The 20,343-nt window shown below is 44.9% G+C and overlaps 1 protein-coding gene across 1 annotated transcript in view; it reads left to right on the plus strand.

The window, feature by feature from the left end:
• iglon5 (IgLON family member 5) overlaps positions 1-20,009 on the plus strand; it is a 104,256-nt gene extending 84,247 nt beyond the window's left edge. The window contains exons 2-8 of the mRNA XM_056444951.1: positions 178-256; positions 3,282-3,514; positions 5,729-5,848; positions 13,733-13,864; positions 14,066-14,186; positions 15,221-15,372; positions 17,058-20,009. Of these exons, the coding sequence (XP_056300926.1) occupies positions 178-256; positions 3,282-3,514; positions 5,729-5,848; positions 13,733-13,864; positions 14,066-14,186; positions 15,221-15,372; positions 17,058-17,161 (941 nt within the window). The 3' untranslated portion in view covers positions 17,162-20,009. The remainder of the gene's footprint in view (positions 1-177; positions 257-3,281; positions 3,515-5,728; positions 5,849-13,732; positions 13,865-14,065; positions 14,187-15,220; positions 15,373-17,057) is intronic.
• The last annotated feature ends 334 nt before the right edge of the window (positions 20,010-20,343 follow it).

Raw genomic sequence — 20,343 nt, forward strand, 5'->3', positions numbered from 1 at the left:
AGTATATTTATTACTTTCCCTTCAAGATACAGAGCAGCACATCCCCAACCCGATTGGGTTGAGGGTAGTCGATTTCTCAAGCCCCTGACCTGAGATTGATGAACGCCGGGCGTCTGGTGCCGTGATTGGATGCTCACCGGTCCGCTTCTCTCGTTTCTTTTTTTCTCCCCTCTGCAGTTTCCAGTGTGCAGGGAGGAGAGTTCGGACACCTGCCGGACAACATCACCGTGTTGGAAGGAGAAAGAGTCACTTTGAGGTAACGACACCTGCACCTCCTAATTACATGAAAAATGTGTTTGTGTTTCTCTCCCCCCCCCCTTTTTCATGCTGATTTAATTGCCAAATTTTCTGTAAACTACAATTAGGCACCACAAATTGTGCCATTTTTTTCAACGCTGTGTGTCCCATAGCTAATTGAATGAGTGTCGTTGGATTCGTCCCGTCTGCCTGCAGTCACCTTTTACCGAATGTCACGATACCGATGCACAGGTCAGCTCGGTGGGCGGAGCTCCGACGCGTCCGACCACACCCGACTGACCGAGTGATAAAGTAGAAATCACAGCTTTTTACGGCTTCCAACCAAGCAGAAATAAAGCTGACTCCCCCCCCCCCCACACACACACACACACACACACACACACGCCCCTGTCGTGTGGATGTGACCAGGCTTGGCAGTGCATTCAGCAGCGAGACAAAAACGAAGAAAAACAAATATATATCCCAGTCAACATTACTTTCATCACATTTAAGCCGACATTCATTCGATTCTGAGCAAATTTCTTCTTTTAGTTTAGTTTTCTCTTGCGCCTCGCACCAAAGTCAAACATGTTACAGGTCTGTCAATATTTGTCAACGCCAACAAGTCTCTCTCTTAAAGTTGGGAAGTAAACAACCATGAATGCCGATCGGCAATGTTATCAAGGCGTGGAGCTTGAAGAGCATCTACTTACACAGGAATCAAATCTATATCATCTATCTGGTTTAAAAACAGCAGAAATTCTGAACTGAACACAACTGGGTTTAAAGAATATGTGATTTCAGTGTCACCATGGATTCCTCTCCAGTCTGGCATCTGGAAAGCTGAGCACGAGCACATTCAACCCCTTTTCATTCGCTCGTGCTAATCCCCCTTCAGTTCTCGTACACCAGCCCTTTCCAACCTTTTTCCGACAATTCACTGTGAAAACAAAAGCTGTGCCGCCATGTGGCTCCTTTATGTGACTTGAGTCGACACTTGACCACTTTAAGCAAAGGCCGATATAGTCCCTCAGCACGTGTTGTATTTGAATACTTTTTCAAAGTAGTGACATTATCCAGTAACTCACATTTTAAAAAAGCACAAAGATGAGTTTAACGTCAAAAATAAAATGAACCTGTGTTTCTTTCTTGAGTTTTCCTTGGTTGCTGACCATCGCCCGATCCCTCAGGCCGTATAAGTGTTCTCGAGGTCTCCTGTGTTGAAGTACCGCTTTAGTGGAATATTTTAACTGATGACATCAAAGAAAATAAAAATCTGGTGATATTCAAGAAAAAATTTAAAGACATGACTCTGGAGAAGTACAGACGTATCAGCATTGATGAAGCATCATAAGTAACGGTTAATGGGGACAAGTTTTTTGTTTTGTTTATTGTTTTATGTAAATATGTATGTGTGTGTATTTATGTATGTGTGTGTGTATATGTATATATGTGTGTGTGAATATGTATGTATGTGTATATATATTTACATGTATGTACATGTGTGTATATGTATATATGTTTATGTATACATATAGGTATATGTATATGGTTCTCTGAAATAAGTTTTTCCGTGAAATTATAAGTTACGGCTCTTAAAAGCTTGATAGCTTCAGCCTCGACCCTTTCGGTCAGCCACTTTCTTCTTTTGCTGAATTCTGATTTTTGTATATTTTGCTGATCAAATAAACTAAACTAGAAAACTGTACCTGCGGCGGTACAGAACGGACTTCAAGGCCTCCTCCTCGGTCGTGGTGTGATTTGTGTACATTTTGTCATCAGATGTGCGCAAGTGTTCGTCTGCCATGGAGGGTCGGGAGCTGACAATCAGCAGACTAAACAGCTGCATAAATAATATCCATTTTCATGTAAAATCACTTTTGCCCAAGTGGCACAAATACTTGCGTTCCGCTTGAGACGGTGCCGCTGTGTTGGCTTTGATGCGGCACATTAGGACGGGGAGCATTTGATGCTATTATGGTGCTCATTTCCTCTGGGTGTACGGTCCTGTGGCAACATCATCAGTGCAGAAGTGATTCATTTTAAAAATAGATTGATAGTGTACACAGATAATGATCTTTCTTACTGTATCGTCTCTATTTTTAATTAACCGGCCACAAAACTGAAATCAACATACCAGTATTTTCTTCTTCTATTCCGCCTTTTTTTTCCCGAAAACCCGTCAATCACGTCGTTCGTCCCCCCGGACATCGGGCCCGGTGCCTCGGAGTCGGGTTGTTAGAGACTTCCCGGCTAACCTGCGCCGTGGTGTCACCGCCGCTGACTTGGCAGGTGATCGAAGATTCGACCTCGACCTTGATATTTATCCAGGTCACATCACTTATAGGACAAGAGGCCTGGTGGCGAGTCCAAGCCGGGGAAGGACATCTAGTGGCCAAGCCAAGAATTGAAGTCACACCTTTTGGACCTCGGTTCCGATTGTGAAGCGTTGCCACATCCTTTTGGGATTCACTACGCTTTTAATCAACACCCTCACTCATATCCTCCCTTATTCTCCCACACATGTTGACAACCGCTCCTCATGCAGCGCTTTGCTCTCCGACCTCTTGGATTTCCTATAAATGACCTCCGCCGTATGTTTTATGATTTGACCCATTTTTCTCTCCACCGGCGTAACAGGAGTAACGGCTGGTCAGCAGTGCGATGTTACCTCAGAGGTTTGTCTGTAGCCTCTCGGTGAAAAGGGCACTAATGATGAAGTGGCAAATAAAAGGAGACATTTGAATAAATGAGTGGAGAGACATAATGAACGCGAGACTCTTGAGTGCACGAGGGGTTTGATGAGGCGATAAGGAAGTGAATCATGTGCTGTGACCTTTGCAGTCTCTGCATTTCCATGTTTCAACACCTTTAGACGAGCATGTTTTTCGGCTTATAAAACCACCAAAAGAGAGAGTATGCTTTGGGGGAAACGACGTCAAACCCTTTGAGTAAAAAAGACTCATTTTGACATCTGTATGTGATGATAAAAAAAAAACACCTCTCAGCTTAGGATCAACCCTATACTCGTGTCTCCCACTCAGATGTCGGATCGACGAGGAGGTGACCCACAAGGCCTGGCTGAACCGCTCCAACATTCTGTTCACGGGGACGGACAAGTGGTCGCTGGACAAGCGCGTGACGCTGGCCAACAGCAACAACAGCGACTTCTCCATCCACATCGACGAGGTGCAGATCACCGACGAGGGGCCCTACACCTGCAGCTTCCAGGCCAATAACAAGCCGCGCATCGCCCACGTCTACCTCGTCGTCCAAGGTGAACCGGCGAGTTCGAGGCCCGGCGGGAATCCGTCGTGAAATAAAAGTAGCAATGTGCGCGTGGATGTCACAGGGAGCCACCTCGGTTACAAACGAAATGGCTTAATTGTGCATTTTATCATTCATCCGAGCGTCGTGCTGTCTACGATTGAGGTTGTACATCAAGGGAAGCAATTAAGATTTACCACGGTCCCTTTTCTGTTCAATCAAGGTTACATTTATAATGGAGGAAAACAAGCCAGATAATGTTTTTTTGATATCATGGTTGAGAATAAAATGCTTAGAATTGATGCTTATAATAATAATAACTTTATTTGTATAGCACCTTTTAAAAACAAAGTTTGCAACGTGCTCTACAGAGAATCAAGGCAAAAAAAATAGAATATTAAGATACAAATTTCAAAATAAAAAATAAAAATAAAGTAAAAAATAACAAACAGACAAACTAAATCAGGGGAACCAAACAACTGCATAAAAGGACGACATCACTTAACCCTCCTGTTACCTTTGGGTCAATTTGACCCCATTCAATGTTTAACCCTCCTGTTACCTTTATATTTACTGACATATTTTACCCTCTGTGTCAATTTGACCCCAGCAATTAAAACCTCCAGAAAATTATTAGAATTAATATTGTTTTCCAAGTTTAAGTGTGAGGTACTATATGTTTGTTTGTTGACTACCTAAATAGCCCTTTAAATAAATAAAAAAGTTGATATTTCTTATATGTTTGACACAATGAAAAACAGCCTGGGGTCAAATTGACCCGAAAGAACACCGACATTAAACATTAAATGGGGTCAAATTGACCCTAAAGGTAACAGGAGGGTTAAAAGCCGTTGTAAAAAAATGGGTTTTAACAAGTGATTCAAACGAACTTTAATATATCAAACCGACATTACTTGCTGATGCTTTGAAAGCTTCGGTTGCCTTACGTACGCGTGCGGATTTAAAGAAACGAGCCGAGCAGGTGACAGAACGTCAGTTTCAATATGAAGGCCGAGCCCATTTGTTTTTTTTCTCCATGTGTAGGGTTGCTTCTCTTCATAAGCAGAGAGTGAAGCAGATCAGATGGATGCGGATGCGTGTGAAGGAGATGTGGTACACAGGAGGGGGAGGGATGGGGGAGAGGGGGGGGGACTTAATAACTGACAGTGCACCACGACTGGGGCATCAAGTCGTCAAGTCAGCAACTAAGTGAGTGAGAGGCTGACTGATCCTGAGTGGCATGATGTATTGGAGCAGAAGTGCCCAGAGGATGGATCTCAGACCCGATCCCCCCCCCCCCTATCTGTCAATTTGTATTCCTCTTGAGGATAGTGCGTTGAGTAAATGTCATTAATACACCACCGATGGGATGAAACCGATACATGTTGGATCAGGATATATTGAGGTACATTCTGCTGGCGTGGAAACACTGGGGTCTGGCTCACAGGCGGCAGAGACGATGTCAGCTGCTTACTGACAGACTTCCCGTACTGCAGCCAAGCAAACAAACAACTCTTGTCTGCAGGCTGCAAAGCTTCGCACGGATGACCAATATATACCTAATTCCGAGTCGTCTGCAATCTCGGCCCGAGCTTGATATCCCACGAAATAATTACACCCTCAAGTCAGTGCATCAAGCGGGAGCGGCTTCACCGCCACTCCAATCTGGGCTTTATCGCTGCAAGTATTCAACTCCGGCAAAGATAGAGACAAATGGGATCCTCGGTAGATGTCTTTAAAAAAAAGAAAAGCAATCTCAGGGCCAAGCTCATTAAAAGCAATGATAATGGGCCATTTAAATTCAAGGGGCCATCTTGTTATCAAACTAAATACATGCATAGCGCGCCAACCTTTTCTGAGTTTGGGGCAAAATGGTATCCAGGAGTGGCCATTCACCTCGAAACTTTAAATTATAACAACCACTTCTATGAGTTTTTTTTCTTCTTTTCTTTAAAACGGATTAGATGTCAGAAGAAGGAGAATTGCCATTTGCACCCATTTAGAATTCAGAGCATTTTAAGCAGACGCACATTGTTGCACAGTTCAGTAAGCACGGATCATTAATCAGCTGATTGCCTCTCTGTCTTAGGCGCTCGGATTTGCATCATACCTTAAGCACCTTAATAAACTCAGGCCGTACCTCATCAATAATTTATAAAGTAGAGAAAAAAAATGAGATTTTGAGGTCTTTTTTTTATTTTTATGGCATAATCTTGTTTTTCAGTGCCGGCCAGAATCGTCAACGTCTCAAAAAACGTGTCGGTGAACGAAGGCGAGAATGTGAACCTCTACTGCCTGGCAGTGGGCCGCCCTGAGCCCACCGTCACCTGGAAAGACCAGAAATGTAAGCCCCCCCCCCCCTCCCTTGTTGCCTGCCTGTCACCAGATCCACAGATCTCTTGTTCACAGCTCCACCTTTTATCTCCCCGACTCCACATTCATCCCAAACCTCTTTTATTGTCTTTATTCCCCCCCCCCTCCATTTTCTTCCTCCAGGCTTATTAGCATTCAGTTCATGTCCGAGTCTTTATCCCACATACCTGTGTCATCACTCTTAAACCCAGCTGTTAAAGTCTGTCCGCCATCTTAAATTCATACTCCTTTTATTCTCCCTACGTCTCAATGTTTTCTCCCAAATAACCACACATTATACGTAATTACCCCCACCGCGCCACCTGGAATCATCAGCATCCGTCTTCAGCCGCCCTGTGATCCGGCGTCACGATGCCGACCTTACGCTAACGGACACTTTAAATAGGCTGTTATTAGCATCCGGCATTGTGTGGAATCAGAAATGGTCAGGATGCAGGACTTTATAGTTGACGTTAAATCCATTAGATTTCATCAGCGCTGCATTTGTTTCCCTTTTCTCTGTTTCTCCCTTTTTCCTCCACAAATGGAAAATAACCAAGACATGGCCTTTAGAGGTTTTATTCTCTTTGTCTCTGTCAGACGATGAAGAGAATGGCGGTTTGAGTGAGTGTGTGTGCGTTTCTGTCTGTCCACAGCCAATCCTGCATCCTGCTATATTGTCATAGTCTGGGCACTCATTTACTTTTATTTTACATTTATTTAACCAGGAAATGCCTCAGAGATTTAAAAAAAAATCTCCTTTACACGAGTGTCCTGGCCCAGACAGCAGCAGTAGCACATTACACAAAGTTTCAGACAATACAACATAAAACAGTGACAGACAATATAAAAAATTTAAAAAAAAGATTTTTTTTTTATCACAGCATGAATAAAACCAAAACTAAGACTCAAGTCATCATAACCCAGTTCACACAGGTGCACATACCTCAGTCAAAGAAAACATCCACAACCAGATCAACCTACCTTTAACTCTTTTAATGTATTTTTTAAAACACTTGAAAAAAACATTTACAGAGTATACTGCACCACATCAGAATATTGACTCTCTCAGTCACCATGCCTTCACCCCATGGACGCAATGAAGACCACTACTTGCCTGAAGGAATTAACATCTATAAAAGCATAAACAAGAATCATCCTGCAGTTTCTTTTCTTCTCTTCTGTCCCCTGCTCCTCACGCCTTTTTTGTTGTGTTTCCCGTCTTTGATAAAGCGTCTCGGCAGACTGTTTGTGTCGCCCTGGCACTCAGTGTCCTACGTGTTACTGTGTTTTTCCCGAACAGCTCACTGTAACATACACAAACACACAAACACACACACGTACACACACTTGACTTCAGCGCCGCCGACTGTTATTCCAGGCCTTTCCATTAGAATATACACTTTTATTAATCCCCAAGGGGAAATTAGTTCTCTGCATTTAACCCATCCTTAGTTATTAAGGAGCAGTGGGCTGCGGTGAAGCGCCCGGGAAGCAACTGGGGGTTCAGTGCCTTGCTCAAGGACACTTCGACTTGCAACTAATGGGGAGAGCGGGGATCGAACCCACAACCCTGCGGTTGCAGGACGGCCCTCTTACCCCACTGAGCTAAAGCCTGCCTCGTGTTTACATGCGATTGTTGGAGAGAAAAAAACGACTCGAAGCCGACACAATTGCATAATTACGCCCGAGAGACGGAACTGAGACGCACGCCTGCACAGACATCTTCATATTAGGACGAGAGCGTATGTTGTATTGTGTGTCGCGGGTTGTATTCATTCAATACGACGTTGATTGACAACAGCAGTGGTCGTTGCAGACACACCTGGTGGAGATCTCCCGAGTGCGCCATCCCTCCATCCAGGCATCCGTCCATTCATTATCTGTAACCGCTTATCCTATTCAGGCATCGGCGGGCGCGCTGGAGCCGATCCCAGCCGGCGTTGGGGCGAAGGCGGGGTACACGCCCCAGAGTATCGCAGGGCTGACACTGAGACAGATAACCAGCCATGCTCACATTCACACCTATATTCAATTTGGAATCATTAATTAACTCTCCTGTTACCTTCAAATGTACTGACATCTTTGACCCTTGCGGTGAATTTGACCCCAGCAATTAAAACCTACAGGATATTATTAGAATTAATATTTTTCCCAAGTTTAAGTGTCAGGTACTTTATGTTTGTTTGTTGATTACCTAAATAGCCTTTAAATTAATAAAAAAGTTGATATTTTTTATCTGTTTTACACAGTGAAAAACAGCCCGGGGTCAAATTGACCCCAAAGAACACCGATGCGTACAAGTTGTGTACAGGACAGTGAAAACATATCATCATGTGAATTTTAGGTTTTTCCAGTTGTCCCCAATAAATTAGGAAAAGTCATGAAATTTGAAGCAAACAAAATGATGTCAATAATTTTTTTAGAGACGTTAAACATCGAATGGGGTCAAATTGACCCCAAAGGTATGAGGAGAGTTAACCTAAATTGCATGTCTTTGAACTGTGGGTGGTAATCCATGCTGGGGAGAACAAAGAAAACTCCACACAGGAAGTGAGTCAAGGCCACCACACCACCATGCAACCCGATACCCAGTGTTCCTTTCTGGTTAAAACCATAAAGGCAGTGCAAGAATATTTTACCCAATATATAATTGCACTGTGACTCGATATTCCTAATGTGATGGAACAATGATCGTCAGTATTTAGGCAAAGAATGTGTCTCTTTTGACTTGTGTAGTTTTCAGTTTAGCTCAAATAAATTGCATATTGCATGACCTCCATGGCCTTTTTGATGAAATATGAATACTGAAGATTGTTTGTGTGTGAGATGCCAAAAAAAGTTCCAAAGTAGGCTATGTCTCAGATTGAACTTTTGAACTTCAACTTTCACGGTTGAGGGAGATATTACAGAAAAAGGGATTATCCTTCCCAAAAGTTTCTTTTCTATTGGAAATTCAAGTTCTGGACTCTTTTGTGCATCCGTGTCACAAAAGTCTTGGTGAAAGCATTTTCATCACCCAGCAGTATTGGCTGAGTTGTAGCTTGACGACAGCAGCAGAAACGCAGATCAACTGCAGCGCAGAGACAGCGATGATGACAAAAAAATAGGTCAGTGTGAACAACTTCTCAACACGCTGTAAACTGCAAATAAATGCACAACCTATAATGCACCGCTGTACTTGCAGACAGCTCGGGGCTTGCTCCAAAAAATATATCTGTCCCTCCTCCTCCTCTCTCCCTCGTTTGTCTCTGGGTCGGCCTGCTGTGCGTATAATGTCCTTTTCTGCATAGTAAGTGTGAACCTACACAGAAACTCAAAATGGGACACGCCCACAGTGATCACAGACACCTAAAAATAGATGACACAAGTATAGCATGCAAGAACGCACCTGCAGCGAACACACACACACACACACACTGACATCGCAAACTGAGCGGTTGTCCTCACTTGCAAGCCCCGCAGCATTTCTCCTCTGTCAGCAGTAATCCTCCCTCTCTAGCTGCCGGCACCATCTCGCCTCCCCTCCCCTCCCCCCATCCTCCCTCCTCCTCCTCCCCAACAACCCCTCAGCTTGCAGTGAAAGAGATAGGGGGCTGCATTGCTATTCTGTGGGAGTCTGTGCAACCAAGCCATCAGTTGCAGGAGACCAGAGGCGTTGGAGAAAGTGTCGGGGCCGGCCTGAGAAAGAGCAAGAAGCTGCCGGCCATCTGTCCCCATGACTCAGAGACTGCATAGAGGAACTGGAGGGAGGGTGTGTGGGGGGGATGTGGCGAACAGTGTACGTGGAGGTTAAGTGGAAAATGTGCTTGTGCGTCAGGCGGTGGTGGATGATAAGGAGGTGCGACACCTTTTTAGAGGCGAGACAGAGACCCGCAACTTGAACACAGTGACCGGTTTCTCACGTACAGTAGCGGTGCCGCATGGTGGCTTCTCGTGGTGGGGAGAAGGACGCGTGGCCTTTTCACTAAGGAGTTAGGAATATGAGAAGCATAAAGACTTGCTTGACGACTTCAGAGCTGGTAGTATTAGAAAAGGGAAGGTCAAATTAGCTAATTAAAAAATGATGCGTGTAAAATCCAGAAACTGACGAGAGTGACGAATAGAGACGTGAACGCTGAGCTCCGGTTACGGCAGCCAGGCTAATTAGGAGTTGATTAGGGACAGGTGTGTCTTTATGAGAGAATGAATAGCAGGTGTGCAGGTTGAGAGGGGAAGTCAGATGATTGGAAAAAGGCAGGAACGTGTTGCCACAGAGGACTCACGAGTTTATGTTTTACTGAACAAATGTTCAATGAAGACATGTAATGGGTATTTTGTTTAAGTGTTTGTGCTGGATGTTAAAGTCGAAGGTGCAATGTTCTATATTTTTGATTTTGTTAACAATCACATTAAATGAAAAGGAAACAGTGTGATAAATCTTCTCATTGGGTAGCATCCGCATGTGTTCATGCTGAAGACAAATCTGAAGACAAATATCTGGAGTAAATGGGTTTGAAATATACAGCGTAATCTTTTTTTAAATTACAAATGATTTTGGGCAGTGAGCAAATGTTAGCAAAACAGGAGTAAATATAGTTTGTACTATTATTCTGCAAAGCCCTCAGATTAAAGACTGTGTTTTCAAACTCAAGTCCCTCCATTTCCTGAAACCACTAACGCTCTTCATTAGCAGCAAGTCGACACGTCACTGCTTCAACAAATCTAACGGCATACAATTGAGTCGCAGGAGAGATTCATGAAACCAACGTTACCGAGAGGTACGAAGATGGTTTCCTCCACGGGAAAAAACACGATGCCGTGGTCAACAAAAAAATGCGAAATGCTAAAAAATGGCCTAACATTTGGTGAAAATCACATTTTTACTTGTTTAGGATTTGATCGTGTTGGGACTTGAGTGAAAGGACTTGACACTTAATCGTTAATACACAGCATAAGACAGGCTGTATATGTGGAGTGGGGAACGCAGTATATAAAAGCCACCTGTTGCCATGGCCCTTTTGGACTGTCCTCGCTCTTGGTTCACCTGTTGCCCAACTAGTTTCCCTGCTACTATTTTATCTGTTTTGCTGTTACTGTTTTCGCTGTTACTATTTTACTTGTTTTTTGCGTGGTTTGTTTATGGTTAATTGTTTTTGCATGTGTTTTGGGCTTTTAATTGTATTATTTTAAATCATTAAAGTCCTGTTTTAATTATACTAAAACACGTCTCTGGCCTAATAATGGTCAAAACAAATCTGTGTCTTTACAATTAATTTATATATTTGAGTTGTGAACTTGTATTTCTTGGGGCGCAAGGCCCCAGGTAGAGTTGTTGGTCCCTTTCATGTCCCCCTCCCCTAAGGCCTCACCACATATGCAGGACTGATTCATTAAGTTTTGATCTTTTCATGGGATTTGTTGACCATAAGTAAATATATTAAAGAATACTGGTGTCACGCTCCTTTAAAATAAATGTAAATGTAGAATATGTAGTTTAGTGTACTACTATGGACTCAAGTGAGGTGCGTTGGGAGCGCTGGGAATAAGTGGCCTTCCTGGTTTGAATTCAGCTGTAGCTTCATTTAGCTCAACTAACACACCTTTCAGCTGTTTATCTTCCAAAGCATAGGTTCTTTAGTCAGCCTGTCCATCCTGCTCTGTTCCACCATCAGACCTCTCTGCCTGGACGGTGTTTTTTGTAATGGAAATGGATAAGAGGAGCAGAGGAATCAAGTGCCCTGATGATGTAGACAGACTCAAAGTGAAAAAAAGAGCACAGTTTCACTGTAGGGCAGGACAGAGGCTCTGATCCTTTCTCCTTGCCCACTCTCTCTCTCTCTCATGTGCAATCCAACTATCTCTGGTGGTCAGGAGTCACACTCCTTCAAAAGCCATAAGTGGTTGATGGAGATGTATTTTACAGCCCATTGTCGGAGTGCCAGGGGCCGGCTCCAGTCAGATACGATCTCCCACCAAAGTGGAGCGCGGGTGTGCAATGGCCATCCAGAGATCTCAGGGGATGGAGGAGGGCGGGAGGGAGGGAGGCAGGGAGGGAGGGAGGGAGGGTGAGGGGGCTGCTCCGCACTGTCATCTTACATCACACAAAGTTGCCGAGGATGAAAAAGAACCAACCACATCAAGTACTCAACTAGTTTCTCTCCTTTTTTTTGCTCTATCTTTCATATCCGTGTATCTCTTTCGGCGTCTGGCTCAGTACTTCTTGCAAATTCCCTCTCTCTCTCTCTCCTCGTGTCTGTGATGCTTTCGATTGCTCTCATTTTAATTCCATTTTGTATTTGTCCTTTTTGTTTCTTGGAAGTCATCTGTCACCGCTTTGTGTGTCATTTCTCCTCTGCTCGTTGTCTGATTATATCTTTTCTGATTCCGCCTCAGCTTCCCCCCCTCTGGCAAAGTTGGGTGCTCTGCTTGCTTGATTGAATTTATTAAGCTAACGCAACGAGTGAATACCATCGCGCCCAACAGCGAGCGCCCGCCTGCACGTGCTCGGGCGACCACGAGCAGCCATGTCGCTCGCCGCCAGCCGCCCGGCCCTCTGCCGCGGCGGCTGCAAATAATCGTCTCCAGCTCAGTAGCCACACTAATAATCCTCCAGTATAATCTTCGATTAGAACCGCCGCGCTAATCTCTGACGGGAATAATCGCGGAGATTAGCGTCTTTTTTAGTGCGCGCACGTGTTTTTTTGGAGTCGCTCAGGCGCCATTTGTGTGTTTGTGAGGGCGAGTAAAGGTCCGCTGATTGACAGTGGCTGTGCGTATGTTTAGGGGGGCTTTGAAAGGGGAAAGAGAGCGGCAATTTAAGAGCCGGTTTTTCCTTGTTAGTGGTGAGATTATATACTTTGTCGTGTTCCACAGTCTGACTTCTTTAATGGGGTAAAGGGGAGGGAGAAAGAGAAAAAAAGGGCCTTATGGTTTTGGAGGCTATGAGACAGCTGTCTACTCAGACTTGCAAGGAGGAGGAGGGGGGGGGGGGTTGTGTGGGTGGGGAGGGGAGGGGGGCCCCCTCTCACTTCTCATTCTTCTTCTCTCCCCGCTGCCGTCGATCCAATAACACTCCCAACATCCATTCCCTCACATGAAGGAGCAATAACGTGTAGCCCGTCTCCTCGACTCTCCCCTCCGGAAGACGGTTGTTTTTTCGCTCCGAGGGGGAAAAAGAAAAGAGTGCGAGACGAACTAATTCGGTTTGGGTGCACCTGGGAGTGTGTCAACATCAAATGAGAGCCGAATATTCTCCTCGATACGGCGGCGTAGCGAACAGGCCATCGCCCCGGTGTGTGGCCGCTGCCTGGGAGAAAAGCTCACGGTCCCCCCTGACACATTAAAGGAAACGCTGCCAAGTCATGTTTATACATTTATACAAACATTCAGCAACTGAACAATTATTTTAATGATCAAAACAGTTTGAGCTCCTAAGCTTGGGTCATGGGACAACAGTTATTCAAATATATTTAATTCCTCTTACAGATTGATATATATATATATATATATATATATATATATATTTCATCAGGGTGTGTCGATGTCCTCATATTTCTAATTCTTTTTGTGGCATTATTTTTTTTATTGATTTCATGTTTTATGGTGAATCAGGATATCAAGACGCAATCAACGTGAAATTAAGTTTGAGAAAAATTGCCGTTCATTACATTGATATCAGTAATATTTACTTTTCACACATACATATACATTCCTCATGAATATCACGATATCCTTATACGTTGTACATCTGATGTGTATATGTTGCCTCCGCCATTCTCCTGAAAAATCTCTGTTCGTTGTCACTCGGTAACTAGCGGTCACTTTTAAATCAGCAGCCCGAGTCACACGATACATGTGATGAATACGACCTTTGACATCAGCCTTACGCCAACAGATGGGCTGGTGAGTGACGGCGAGTTCCTCGACATCACGGAGATCAAGAGGCAGCAGGCCGAGGACTACGAGTGCATCACCAACAACGGAGTGGCTTCACCCGACCGGCGCAAGATCAGGGTCACGGTCAACTGTACGTGTTCCTCAAGTCGCACTGGACCTCCAGTGCTATCGTCCAAGGATGTACACATTATTCATGTGAATACTAAAGATGCATCATTATGAATTCCCCCGGTGGGAGCAACAGCGTGCTGACCCGGGTCGACTTCTCTGTGAACGCACGCGTATACTAATTGCTGAATTCCCGCCGCTCCCTTGTTTTTCTCCCTGCCAGATCCTCCCTTGATCACAGACATGAAAAACATGCCGGCCCATTTGGGTAAGACCGCCATCTTGCGTTGCGAAGCCATGGCAGTGCCGCCAGCCTCCTTCGATTGGTACAAAGATGACCACAGGTGAGTTTGGTTTTTTTTCCGGAAACACGCTTTTAAGCCAGCGACATCTAAAAAATACATGTTTTCTTTCTTTCTCTCTCATTCTGTGGCCTTTGTTCCTCGCTAAGCTGATGTGTTTCACACACAGAATAAAAATAACATGATCAATAAACACCGGTCCTGCATTTCTGTATTGATGTGTAAAACTCAGCTTCTGAAGCGACGGCTTATAGACACGGTTTTGGGGGGCTGCCGAGGTTTTGATTGGTCAACGCCTCAGTGAAGCGGCACAGGAATAATGGTTCATATATGGCTTTTATGAGCCACGATGACATCAAGTTTTCATTTACCTGACAACACAAACCGAGTATGTTAACGAGAACCGTTATAGAATATAAAGAGAAAGCGATGCAGCAGGTGAAAGAAGAAGAGGAGGAGGAGGGAACGGGTCAGATATCAAATTAGGCTGCATCTGTTAGGACGTGAGATCTTTACGAAAAGACTTTGAAAAGCTCTTCATTTTTCCACGAGAATTACATTTTCCCATTTAGCCAGTTTACTGCAGACGTGTGCAGTCTTGGCTGCCGTCCATTCGCCTCACCTCTGACCTGAAGAAAAGGTCTGAGGAAAATGTGTAAATGTGTTTTGTCATCTCTGAGGAAATATTAGCTTGTCTTGAAACCTATTTGCTCTCAATAACCCACGAGTCCTGCCGAGTTTGTAAAAGGTCCCAGACAGGGTGGAAGAGTTCGAATGATTTGGCATCAACCAAAATAAGACGCAGAAGTACTTAGACAAGCTTTTGCCTGCCAGAGGGAGACGTTAATAGAGTATAATGGGCCCCGGCAGGAGAGCTCTGTTATTTATGGACTGTGAGATTCCACTATTACTACAAGGTGAGACGGAGCCATGGTGAGGAGGAGGAGGAGGAGGAGAGGGGGGGGGGCTTCGTCGCCTCTGGAGAGACCAAAAAAACGAGTTTCTAGCTGTAATGTAATGTTGTGTGTTATCTCACTTTTTTCCTGACGCGCACTCGTTTGTCTACCACCACCCAGGCCGGTGGAGAGCGACAACACCCTGCGGATCAAAAACGAGAAGACGCGCTCGCTGCTGCTGTTCACCAACGTGACGGAGAGACACTTTGGCAACTACACCTGCTTCGCCTCAAACCGTCTGGGGGCTTCCAACGCCAGCATGCTGCTGTTTCGTAAGTCATCGCGGAGAGAGCGCGCGGCGTGCGCGGCGTGCGCGGCGTGCGGCGAGCGCGGCGCGCGGCGAGGCCGAGCCGCGTGACCATCAAAACTGACGTGACGAGAGAGAGAGAACAAAGAAAGAGATACACATGCAGTGACACGCCGTTTTTCCCGTCTCATCTTGGCTCTGCACACTGCACAGCGTTTTCTCAGCCCTCTCCCAACCTCCTTCCTCCCCATTTCCGTCATTCTCCGCCCCATTAAAGCTTCGCTTGCCTATATTACCGTCTCTCTCTCGTTCGCGCGCTCACCCTGCATCTCTCGTCCATACACATTCCTGCACACACATACACACACACACAGTCGCTCTGCTCTCTCCCGTTACCCAAGACGTTGTCATTTCTCTCCATGCCAAATTCACATTAACCGTCCCCCCCCTCCCCCCTTTAGTGCATTCAGCATTACCATCATAAGTGAGTCCTTCATCTATCCCCTTTCTTCTTTCATTGCTTTACCCATTATCCCGGCCGGTCTCCCTTCAATGACTCACTCCCTCGTCAGACCCATACGTCTTCCCGCTCTCTCTTTTTTTCCCACCGTCTCGCTGCCACACTTCTGTCAGCCTGTCTCTCCGTCATCTGTCCTTTGGCTTCCTCTTTCCTTCCTAATCTCCCCCCCCCCCCCCTGCCATCATTAGAGCACAACAAATCCCTTTCTTTTTCTGGATTTGGGCCATAATCGGATACTTTTGTGGTATTCCTATTAATACGCTGCTCCTCCTCGCTGTCATTGCTCTCCCTGCCATCTTTTTTTTTGTCATGCTTTTGCACTGTTTTATACCTCACTATTTTAAAAGGAGCTACAAGTAGCATTTTTTAATATTTACAACCCCCCATCACATCAGAATGGATGTAATCAGCCCATTACGGAGGCCACTGGCAGCCTGCGCCGGCTTCCACTCTCGGTTGCATTCACAAAGAGAGAATGAGATTAAAGTGTTTTTTTGTGGCTGTCCTCCAAGTCTTGGTATTATTTTGTCTCCCAAATATGATGTTCTTGGCGGTAAATTGAATTATATCAACGTTTTGCTCGTTGGAGAATCTTTCATAATTCAATCGACTTTTGTCAGTGGACATTTTAACGTGTCAGACTCGTGTGTGACGAACGACATTAATATAGTTTTCATCACATTGAGGTGTCACAGTGCTTGTATTGTGTTTAGATTTGTGGCGCACGCAAATGGAGCATTAGTTTCACCTGTTAGTCAGAATGTTCGCCCCGAACCACATGCGTGTTTCTAAAATTAGAAATTCAATCTCGCTTTTTTAAAATTTTTACGGTGGTCATTTAGACGTATCGAATAGGTGGAACTAATAACATTAACAATGTCTGTGTTCGCGGACTGTGCGCGCGGCGGCTCGGCTTCCCGGCCCACGTTTATGTAACAGAGCCGCTATTAACGTGAATAGTCACAGCGTTAACGAAACCTCTTCAGATGATGCAATGAGTGTGATGCTGCTGGCATACAGGAAAGGTACTTTAAAAAAGAGACAATGGGAAGCAACTGAACGGCAATTCTCTTACATGTTAACTCATTGTGCACCAGGAATGCTTGGAGGTAATTTGTAATAATAATGATTTATTTCCGTGTGTATTCAGCGATACCCCTCTTCTCTTCTTTGATCCCTCTGTGTTGTAGGACCGGGGGCCATACAGGGCCGAGGGACCGGCCTCCATGCAGGGATGAGTGTCGGCGTGTCCGTCTGGGTTTCCCTCTCTGCTCTTCTTCTGCTGAAGCTGTAAAGATCGACCTCCACTTGGAATTGTCCCCAAACGCCGCCCGCCGCCCCCCCCCCACCTCAACCCCCAACCCCCTCTTTCTCTTTCTCTCTCTCTCTCTCCCCCTCGACGGAAGGAAGAAGGAAATGAAATTCTTTAATTACGAACCCATCACTGTGAACAAAAAGAATATGCATTATTCCAGGAGCCATTGAATCATTGCATCAAACACACAACCACATTATTACCCCCCCCCCCCCCACACACACCCCCACCCTCCCCTCTTCCCCGAAACCCCGACTGCCTTGATTCAATTTCGAGGTCAAACCATTGTCATCATCTCTTCCCCTCTCTCTCTCTCTCTCTCTCTCTCTCTCTCTCTCTCTCTCTCTCTCTCTCTCTCACAGCATGCCTTGCAGATTTATCTGACTCGGTACTTCCCTCTTTGCCTTTATTTTCCCCTCATTATTACCACTGGGCCGATGTTGATAGAGAGTGTATATTAACAATCATTGTGTCGGTGATCAATGAGAAAGTAAATAATCTAACTACTGAACGATCATTTGTGTAATATACATAGACTAATGACTGACCTACAATGTTTGCCTTATGGAAATGATACATCAAATATCAATATCATGGTGGATATTTATAGAATTATAGTAATAATGTGTTAAAGACGGTCATGTGACCTTTTTTGAAAAGTGTTCAATTGGTGGCCATATGGAGTTTCACACACACTCACACACGTATGGCTTTTTGATTTTAACTGTGTAGCAGTGAAGCTGCTATGAATGATGTCAAAATGCATTAAAAAAGGGTGGGTGGTGACGGCTTCAGTCTTAACTTCCCCTTTATGTAGTTCTGGGGGTTTATACCAAGGTTTTGCATGTAGACCCCCTCACTACCCAAACCTTTTTACCCCCCTCCTCCGCCCTTCTGTTCAACGTGCCCTGTCCAGTCGCCCTTCGCATCGCTTTGGCGTTCTCTGCTCCGTGTCGCCCCCCCCTCCCCACCGCCTCCCTCCATCTTCCTCCCCAGTGTAAATATATGCAGTTAAGAGGCCACGCCGGCGACTTTGGGTTCGCCCCGGCGCCGAACGACATCCCCCATCAGCCTCGACTATACGCTCCAGTTTTCTGAAGCAGCAAGAGACTGTCCAGTGACAACGATATCTTCTGTTTCAAAGCTGCGGCTCCATCCTCTTTGTCGCTTGTTGATAGCATGTACCGGTTAGAGATGTTCCTGTTGTCTCCCTTCACCCCCCCGACCCCCCTCCCTCCTTTCCTGCACTGTGTCTGTTTTACTCTGCAAGGTTACCTGCTCTTACCTTTTTGGTGTTAATAATAGTACAGATGATGATGATGATGTTAATAAGTATTTGAATAACTATGAATAGTAATTCCATGTGAGAAAAAAAAAGAAAAAAGAACCAAATCTGATGGTTATGAGCCGTGCGTGGGAGAGAAAAAAAGATTTTTTTTTTTTTTTACTTTACTCTGAGAAGTCACACACATTGAACAACCACGATGAAAAAAGAAAAATGGACAAAAAAAGGAGAGACATGTAAAGTTTTTTCGAAGTGACGTGGTCTATCTTGCCATGACGAGCTTTTTAAAAAGCATTTGAAACCGTCTGAGGGATTATTTCATCCGAGTCCGGAAGCAGTGAATGATGATGTTATTTATAATTTGCAACGGTTTAGGTATTGGACTATCTCTTTTCCATGCTTTTTAACTGCATCACAGATTTACAGCATATGTGTCATAGTGTGTCTCTCTCCAACCAGATAGATAAATGATTTGGATCCATGTCTCTGATTGTGGCTGTAAGTCAGTTCTTGTTCGGCCCGGACCACAGGGAGGCAAAGATGTGATTAGCCACTACCTGTGGCTGGCTAAGTGAAGGAGTCGGGGCTCCACCTGTCCCTCCTGCCAGCCAGTGATGGCCCCCATAAATCAAGCTCATACCTGCCACTGACAGGAATCCTCTTCAAGGTCAACCCCGCCTTGGTGCACCAAGTCCTCTCACTCCAATGTGCAGGCATGGGCTCTACCAGAATCCATGGCACAATTATCCATCCACTACCCCCCCCCAGCCCGCCGCACAGCACAAACAGTGGGAGGTAAGCCCATACTTCAACACGGTGGCACTCGTTCCTCCGCTGAAACACTGTTTCCACTCACATGCGGCGACTATATGCAAATTTGCCATAACGAGCCTCCTCGGAGAGATGAGTTTTCCCCCCCGCCGAACCCTGACTACCGCGACCTCACAGGGCGAGTTACTCCACGTCGAATCAATTGTCTGAATGTGTTCTGTTTGATTTTGTTTCAAACCAGCAATAACCCCCTTACTCAACTGTGCGAGAGGTGTCAGATGCGGTTAAAGCTGTGGTGTGATATCTGCAGAGGTGATATTAACAAGGTGTATCAAATAAGTCTGTCGTCATGCTCTTTACTGTGTCCAGTACTCTGAAATGATTGTGTAAGTGGCCCTTAATCTAAAACACTACATGTCGTACTCAAAAAGTTCTCGCCCCTCTGCGATGTGATGGGGTTGTGTGTGTGTGTGTGTGACAGAACACACTGTTTGTGCATGCGTCTTGTTGCTCCGGAGGTAATGACGGATTCAATGTCAAGCGCAAGAGCAGGTTGTTTGGTCGGTGCTTCTTTGTTCTGTCTCAGTCTCTTTTTCATCTTCTCAGTATCTCAGTCTTTCATGCTGTCTTTTTTTTCTGTTTCCCAACTTAAACACTGTACACTGTTCCATGTCGGCGTCCCACTGGGTTTGTCAGTGGCATATAACATCTCTATGTACATAACCTGTCCTTGATGAAGTGAAAAAGAAGAAAAAGATAGAAGAAAACATACCCCCCCCCCCCCCCCATCTCTCTCTTTAAAAAAAACAAAAAACACACGGACAAAGAAAAATATCATACTGTCATGTTTCTCTATGTGGGATTGAAAAAAAAGCACGTCAATGTTGGTGTATGGGTGGATTTTGAAAAAATGAAAATGAAAAAAAAAACAAACAAAACAGTGTATGTTGTGTTCAGGTTTATGGGTAAAGGATCCAGAGGGGGGGAATTCATTCAGGCAATAGGGCTGGAAATGGTGATGATAAACCGAATGTGGGAAGAATGTGTACAAACGAGTCACAAGTCACGGTGAATGTAAATAAATCACACGTCTGGTACGAGTGAG

The sequence above is a fragment of the Pseudoliparis swirei genome, chromosome 22 (assembly GCF_029220125.1).
Source record: "Pseudoliparis swirei isolate HS2019 ecotype Mariana Trench chromosome 22, NWPU_hadal_v1, whole genome shotgun sequence".
Lineage (NCBI taxonomy): Eukaryota > Metazoa > Chordata > Actinopteri > Perciformes > Liparidae > Pseudoliparis > Pseudoliparis swirei.